Source organism: Carettochelys insculpta, chromosome 8 (assembly GCF_033958435.1).
Source record: "Carettochelys insculpta isolate YL-2023 chromosome 8, ASM3395843v1, whole genome shotgun sequence".
Lineage (NCBI taxonomy): Eukaryota > Metazoa > Chordata > Testudines > Carettochelyidae > Carettochelys > Carettochelys insculpta.
Window position 1 is genome coordinate 67891820 of NC_134144.1, and position 8622 is coordinate 67900441.

General features: G+C 49.3%; 1 protein-coding gene across 1 annotated transcript; it reads right to left on the reverse strand.

The window, feature by feature from the left end:
• Positions 1–1160: 1160 nt before the first annotated feature.
• On the reverse strand, positions 1161–8343 carry INHBB (inhibin subunit beta B). The gene is made up of 2 exons (XM_075001574.1): positions 7944–8343; positions 1161–2015 (listed from the first exon to the last, which is right to left on the reverse strand). The coding sequence occupies exons 1-2, from the start codon at positions 8341–8343 to the stop codon at positions 1240–1242; spliced, it is 1176 nt and encodes a 391-aa protein (XP_074857675.1). The 3' UTR covers positions 1161–1239.
• Between the last annotated feature and the right edge of the window lie 279 nt (positions 8344–8622).

Consider the following 8622-nt stretch of genomic DNA (forward strand, 5'->3'; position numbering starts at 1 on the left):
AAGATAAGCACACTATCAAGTACCACTTTTCAAGGCATTGAAATCTGCAAGTGCTATAATACGCGCATTCAAGCAGTTTGCAAGTGCTATGCTGTATCTTTATTTTCTGACCTTTAGGGCCATCCTTGACACTTCCTGGCAGAGAAATTGAGAGCACTCTCCTCCTTCCCAAGACTTGTTAAAATGTTCTTCACCTATTAACAAATGCACAGCATTTTTCAGAATGTCTCCACCATGTTACTGTTACTCCTCTTAGGGTTCATTGGTTTAGTTGTGGTAACGTGTGTTTTTGTTTGTTCGCTTTTCTCCCACTTTACACATCCTTGCGGAGTCTCCTGCTGAAACACAAGACTGCAACTTGGATATTTTTCTATTTTTTTTCCTTTGACCAATGAGATGCTAACAGTCAGCACAATCCAGATAGGATAGAAAAGCCCCTTTTCAATGGCACAATACACATAGCTGTCCGTGGCTTTCTAGCACTCAGTTAAAGCATCAAATAATGCCAACCGTACACAAGATTTAGAAGAATACAGCAACAGTCTCCAAATTACAGTAGCTTCTTATGTGTACCTCTCCCTCTCTGATGTTATCATAGGATATTCCTTACTGGAAGTGATGTTAAGAAAATTAAGGATATATGTGGGGCTAATATTAGGAGATTTTTTTTTTAAATTAAGAGGAAATGGCCATCTGCGTAAGCAGGTGGTCTGCAGCTTCCCTTTGGACCTAAAAGGTGATGGTCATTTTTAAGTTTGGTGATTTTGACACCTGTGTGCAAGAATACATTATGGTCTCTTTTTCTGCATTCTGTCATCCGTGCACATAGAGCTCATTTCACTCCGATTTCCCTGGCAGGTGGGGAAACATCTGCTTAGCCATTCACTGGTACTGACAGGCATTTCAATTATGTTATCACTGGTGACCAACTTCCTGTTACTTGTATCCCTTTTTCAAGTGTGTGTGTGTGTGTGTGTGTGGGTCCACTCAAGTGCACACGCACATGCGTGTATCTGTGAAATATTTCATAGCATTCGGTTTAAGTGGTAGAATAATTTAAATGTCCAAGATCCACAAATTGCCAAAGTCCTGACAACAACGTGGAAAAAAAAATTTTTTTGGACAGACTTTTCCACAGTGACTTAACACCAATGCCTGGATACACAGTGAACCGTCCTCCAATACCACCTAGTATGGGAATGTTCCTTTTCTATCCCCCCGACCCAAACACATTGTAAATCAAGCACAACCACATTCTTCCACAATCATATTGGGAACGTCCCTTTTCACAATGTTGTATTCGTCATCGAAGTACAGCATTGACATTGTGCTAAGTTTGGTTGGGATGCAACAGGAGTTTACAGTGCCTGGGTTCAATCCTCGCATGCGGTACTGATTCACGACTGCAGTGTGAAAAGAGGAAGCTGACCCTGGGACTCCAGCCAAGTAAGCTGGACAGCTGCCTTCACAGTAATTCCCATAGTAACCGGATGGCGCTATGATCCAGTCATTCCACCCAATGAGTCTAAAGTCAATGTAAAACTGTTGCCTGCAACACAGATTGGTCCTGCCATCACATTCCAGGCCTCTTTTCCGGATCCTGTGTTTGTTATCAGCTAACCGCGCTTGTACCACTACAAAAGGCCGGTGGGATTCCTCTGCAGGGTCCACGTAAATTGGCAGCACTGAATACTCCTCACAGCCCTCACACTGAACATCCAGGTTCAGTCTCCTTTCTCCTTTCTCAAACAGAGCCTGGATCGCCTCTGTCATGGGAAAAGTGTGCCAACCACTTCTTTTGAGGTCAACTTTCTTTTCAACCACCTTCCACTTGTCACTAGTGGCCAGGTCTTGGAAATAGATTTTGACTCTTACTTTTCGCCTGCTGCCTTTCTCTAGGACATATGGAAGCAGTTTCAAGTAAAGCCACAGGCTGGCTTGAACAACAAACAAATTCTGGTTCCCTTCATTTGAGATGAAGAAATAGAGGCGGACTTTAGAAGAGGCCAGATCATCTGCAAGACAAGGAGAGATCAGCAACATTAAGTCAAGGAGAAAAAATGTACTATTGGGGCAATTCTGAATTCAGAAACAACTGATCACAAGAACTGGGAGAACATATTAGGCAGAAGTAATGGACTGAAGTAGATATTTGGAATTTGTGTTAGAAATACATTAAAAAGTGACTCCCAGCAACAAAAGTCTAATCAGGCTGTAGCTGAATATGTCAGATCTGCATATAGCAATGCAAATTCTTCAGAGGAATGAATCTTTAGAGCTTGAGAGATTCAAGCTGGGTATGAAAATACCTCAAGAAGCAAAACATTAGCACCATGATATCTACAGATTAGTTTAAAGAAAGGTGCAACCCTCTGGTACTCTTTAGTTTTCACAGTAAAGGCTTTTTAATAATCAATCAGTGAAGCTTCAATGGCTAATAAACATTTTGCTACAATTTTTAAGTATGCTAAATAATCTTAATGGATAGAATCCAGAGTGCTGAGGAAACTGTTCTCAAAAGCATGTCCACTTATACAAATGGTTAAAATGATCCATGCCTACTCTTCTGAAGTAGCATGGTATCCGTGGATTTTAACCTCTGCTCCCCCTAAATAAAGATAAATTCTAAATGGAAGTCAAAGGAGGCATCTGTGGGCATCATAATAGCTTTTTCACTGACTATTCTTACTGTATTTCCTAATGGCAGGATTAAAAATGAGCAAAACCATCACTGATATTCCATCCACTCACAAGAAATCCTGTAGCACTTTAGAGATTAAACGAGTTCATCAGTCTCTAAGATGCCACATGACTTCTTGTTATTTGTGGAGCTACAGACTAAACCTGGCTACACCTCTGAGACAATTCTACCCAATGTCTGGTTTAATACATTATTTGCAACCAGAAGAGTTCTCCACATGAAAGGTACCAGAACTATTAGCATCTGCTGGAATGTTGTGCTACAAGCATCACACAGCTGTGCTTTAGATGACGAATGTCCCCTTGAGTCTTTGTAGCATGCCTGTAACCCAAGTGTTTTAATTACATTCTCCTGATTGCTGTTTAAAGTTACTGGATTGCCTGGTATTTCTAACCTGTTTCCTTCTATATATTGTCAAGCTCAAATTTTTATCCCCTTTGGTTTTGCCGGGACCTTTGTATCTTTCCAAGGTAATGTATAGTCCAGGACTTCAGTGTGCCACACAAAATCCCTTAAAAATTCATCTCATAGGCCCAGGCAGTGCATATAATGTTTCTGGTACCTTATGTTTGCTGTGTCTGTATGTGCTGTATATAAAACAAACTTGGAAGGTGTTGTAAAAATAAGTGATTGTCATCTGAGTACTGACTAGAACTGCAACTGCAGGCATTCCAGCTTTAGACTTAAGAAAATTGTTTAAAATAAATAAATAAATAAATAAATAAATAAATAAATAAAAAGATGCTAAAAATCTTATTACATGTCAACACACAACTTTCTATAAACTGTACTCAGAGCGAAAGGAAAATCAACATTTTAGTGTCATCAGTACATATTTGTACACATTACGTAAGAGGCACATAGTCATATGTAATATATAGACCTATAAACATTTATGTGAATATAAACAGAAGCGTGTATCCATTTTGTTTATACTCAAGCAATACTGAAAATGTATATGTTTTAGATAGAATGCTGGGTAGAAGGCTGGGCAGTAGATACGGAAAGAACTTGTAGATGGATAGATAAATAGATACACCAGACAGCTAGAAATAAATTTAGTGACACAGCAGATTGTTGGAGGGATACCGCAGGAAGACAGAGAGGCAGTACAGTTGGATGTATAAAGGACGACCTAGTGAATGAATGCAAGGATAGATGCTGTGGGTTGGACAGACCGATATAGTGACACAATCAGATGGATGAACAGATGCAATGGCTGGATAGATAGGACTGATACAACTGATGGACACGTATTATGGATAAATACAGTGAACAGGTAAGTGGAAGATGGACAGCCAGAGCAGATGTATAAACTTTGCACATAAAAGGCTGCCTACATTAGAAAGTAGAAAAAGTGGAAAGATGGACTCAGAGGGAGTAGCTGGATGCACTAGGTGGCTAGGTGAGATGGGGTGGAGGCAAAGTATGGAGAAATGAGGGGGATAGAAGATGGATGGGACAGTGGATGTGTAGAGTGGATAGATAGGTACCCTGGAAGGATGCAGCAGAGGAGGGATGCTGGAACAAACAGGATGGCAAGTTATACCAGTGGTGTGCTGATGAACCGAGGTGGCAGGGAGGTCTGTTGGGTTTATGGAAGAGGAAGGTGAATGGATACAGCAGTGCGAGTGGGGATGGGGAAGGATGAGTATAACCAAGGAGTTGTAGAATATGGGAAATGGGTAAATGAGATGTGGTAAATAGATGGGCAGGTCAACCAGGAGTTAGAAGGTACAAAGAGATGGGTAGATGGGTGAGGGTTGCCGAAATTGCTGAAGGACAGTGAAAATGAATGGGTGGCTAGACATGTCAGGCAGAGGTGCTGGATGGGTGAATGGGTATAGCAGAAGAAATTGGATGCCATTATTAGAAGGATGGCTATAAAAGAAGGTGGGGAAAATGGAGACAGCAGAGGGGTTTGATTGGTACATGAGTACAGAAGAAGAGGATGTATAGATGGATGGAACAGCTTGGCAGAGAGGTGGATGCAATGGTGCAGTAGAAGGATGGATGGCACAGGGCAGGCAGATATGATGATGTAGCAGAGTGGTGGATGCCATAAGGTGGACAGATGGAATATTTTAACATGCGAGTGGGTGGCACGGGATGGGCAGATGGTGCAGTGTAGCATAAGATGCATGGCACGGGGTGGGCAGAATGATGCAGCAGAAGAATGGGTTTCAGGGTAGGTGGATGGCTAAAGAAGAAGGGTGCATGAACAGACGGATGCCTGTATGGACTGATGGGTGAAGTGGAGTAGTGGCAGTCATGGGATGGATGAAGAATGGTGGCCGGCATAGGGTGAATGTAGGGATGGGTAGAAGCAGAGGTGTGGATGGATGGACAGACAGGTGGGGAGGGGGTGAAGCAGATGAGTGACTACCCTAGGACCGACATAGGAAGCAGAGGAGTGGATGGACAAATGGATGTTGGGGTGAAGAAAAGGTGACTGCCATGGGGAGGATGGAAAGAGTGATGAACCAGAGCAGAGTCTGATGTGAGGAAAATGGATGGTTGGAGAGATGGGTGCAGAAGAGACGTGGCTGGAATGGGACGGACACATGGACGGGTGAAATAGAGGAGAGGATGCATGATGGACGAAGCTGAGGGTGGCTGGCCTTGGATGGGTGGATAGAGGGATGAACAGATGGGTAAAACAAAGGTGTGGATGGCATGGAGGGGATGGATGGTGAAGAGGGGAAACTGGGATAGAGGGGTGAGGCAGAAGAGGTGGCTGTAGTTTGAATGGATGGGTGGAGGTGAACAGAAGCATTTACTGAACAGACAAAAAACAAATTTCTTTCAGAGCTTCACATTTTGTTTCAACTTTTGAATTCAAAACAGGCTGGGGTGGACGGATGAGAAAAGCGGAGGTGTGGCCAGGATGGGGCAGATGAATGGAAGGGTGGATAAAGCAAAGAGGTGGCGAACATGGTGTGGATGGATGGGAGAAGCAGAGACATGATGGGTGGGAGTGGGTGGCTGAAGGCCAGATTGGTGGGCAAAGCAGGGGGGTTTGCTAGCATGGGGTGAGAGGATGTAAGATTGGACAGGGGACCAGCATTTTGTGGACGGACTGGAAGGTGAAATGGAAGGGATGGATTGATGAAGCAGAGAGGTGCCAAGCACAGGGTGGGTGGATGGACAGATGGATGATGCAGAGGGGTGGCTGTCTGGAATGAACAGACAGGTGTGGAAGGTCGCTGGCAATGCAATGGATGGGTTGGACAAGAGTATTCAGCAGAGGTACCTGGAACAGAGATGTGTGAACAGTAGGATGGATGGGTGAGGAAGCAGAAGGGTGGCTGGGTGGGATTCGAAGAAGTGGCAGCAACACAGAGGGGTGGCTGGGTGGGATTCAATGAGGTGGCAGCAGCACAGAGGGGTGGCTGGCATGAGATGAATGGATGGATGGGCAACATGGAATGGTGACAACACATGGTAGGTGGACAAAGGGATAGCGGTGTAAACTGGATGGACAAACTGATGGGTGGGTGGGAGGGATGGGGAACAGGTGGGTGACAGAGGAGTAGCTGGGATGGATGAACAACTGGGTGTGTGGTACAGAGAGGTGGCAGACATAGGGTGAAGTAGAGAGGTGTCTGGGACAGATAGATGAATGAACAGATGGGTGAAGCAGAGAGGCAACTAAGATAAATAGATGGATTGGTGAGTGACGTGGTAGGATAGTGGAGATGGACGGAAAGGGGAATGGCATGGCTGAGATGGACTGACAGATGGTTGATGCAGAGGGATGGCTGGCACAGGGAGGATGGATAGAAGAGGGTGACAAGGTGGGAAGACAGACAGATGGGTGGGTGACATGGGGAGGATAGATAGAAGCAGGTGATGAAATGCATGGGTGACAGGAGGTGAATGGATGGAAGGATCTGGCATGGTCAGGTGGCTGGCACAGGGAGGACAGGTGATGGGCAGGTAATGCAGAGAGGTGGCTCTGTCAGGATGGATGTATGGAAAGGAGATGTACATAGTGGAGAATAGGGTGGGGTGGATGAATGGAAGGGGATGGATGTGGAGGGTTGCCAGGGATGAATAACCCAGAGGATGGGAAAGGGAGGTGGCTGGGGCAGATGGCCTGTTGGCTGACATATGAAAGATGAGTGGAAGCGTGATACAGAAGGGTGGCTAGACTGGAAGTGCAGGGAATGGGATGGGGTGACTGGCATGGGGCAGACAGTTGGAGGAGGTGGCCTGAAGAGGAGGCTAGCACAGTTGGCCAGTGGGATAGGGTGTCTGTTACAAGGGGTGACAGAGTGGTTGCTGGCATGGGGCAAAAGGGGGGTGCCATAGAAAGGCGGCTGGGCCAGACAGCCAGGAGATGGGGTGGCTAAGACTGACCAACAGATTGATGGGTGACACAAAGAGGTAGCTGGCATAAGACAGACAGTGAAAGGGGATGGGGTGGAAGGAAGTCTCGGACACGTGGCCGATGTTGAGCAGAGAATGGAAGGGATGGCTGGGACAGACCAAGGCGTGAAGGGCTGGGACAGATCGGTGGGTGCCACGGTACAAACGGTGGAAGCTGAAGGCTGCATTGGGTGTCCGGCATGAACTGAAGCATGGAGGGGTGGCAGGCACAGAGGCAGTGGAAGCCAGAGGCTAGGATGGTTGGCCAGCTGGGATTGAAGCACAGAGGTTTGCCCAGCATGAAACAGTGAAAGGGACTGGCACAGGGGTGGCCGCTCCGGAGGAGATAATGGAAGGGGGACGCTAAGATGGGTGGCCAGCTGGACAAAGCACAGAGCGTTGGCCCACATGAAGCAGACAGTGGACGGAGAGTGGCCAGCACGGAACAGGTGGTGGAAGAGAGAAGCTGGGACAGGCATGGAGGAGGCAGTGGAAGGGGGACGCGAGGATGGGTGGCCAGCTGGGATGGAAGCAGGGAGGGCTGGCCAGCATGAAAGACAGCGAGAGGGACTAGCACAGGGTGGCCACCACAAACGAGGCAGTGGAAGAGGGATGGTAGGATGGGTGGCTGGTCGGATAAAGCACAGAGGGCTGGCCCACATGAAGCAGACAATGGAAGGAGGGTGGCCAGCGTGGAGCAGGCGGTGGAAGGGGGAGGATGGGACAGGGGGCCGGGATGGGCAAGGTACGGAGGCTGCAGTGGAAGCGGGAGGCCGGGCCGGCCAAGGCACGGCGGGCTGTCACGGACGACGGCCAGCGCGGAGCAAGCAATGGTGGGGGGGGGGGGGGCGCAGGGGAACGCGGCGCCCACCTGTCTCGGCGAAGCTGATGATCTCGGAGACCTGCTCGTGCGGCGGGGGCCCGGCGCTCGCCTGCCCGTCCAGGCTGGGGATCTCCACCCGGCCGTCCTCCCGCACCTTGCCGGCGTGCAGCTTGCGCAGCGCCGTCACCATGGCCGCCTTGGGCACGGCGTGGGTGATGTTGGGCCGGTCCCGCATCTGCAGCCGGCTCAGGATGTGCCGCTTCACCGCCTCCAGGAAGTCCCCGTCCACCTTGCCCGGCTCCTCCGGCCGCCGGAAGCCGCAGGACGTGCAGCTGTCCTGCGGGGCGCCCCCTGCGGGGGGTGCCGGCGTCGGGGAGCTCCCGGCGCCCACCGCCAGCCAGCAGGCCACCAAGGCGGCCAGGAGCCCGCTCCACGCCGCCCCGTCCATGGCGGGCACCGGGCGCTGGAGCGGGGGCAGAGCGGGGAGCCCGGCTGGGTCCCGGCCGCCGGCAGCTCCGCTCAGGCCGCTCCCGGGCAGCAGCGCCCGGGGCAGCCGGGCGACAGCCAAAGTGGGGGCAGGGCCCGAGGGGAGCTCGGTCCAGCGGAGCAGGCGGGGGGAGGGCAGGGGTGCAGCAGCAGGCAGGGGAGATGGGGGGGCGGTTGGCAGGGGCAGCAGGTGTGGGGCAGACGGAGCAGCTCCTGCGCCTGGCTCACTCCCAAGCGGACA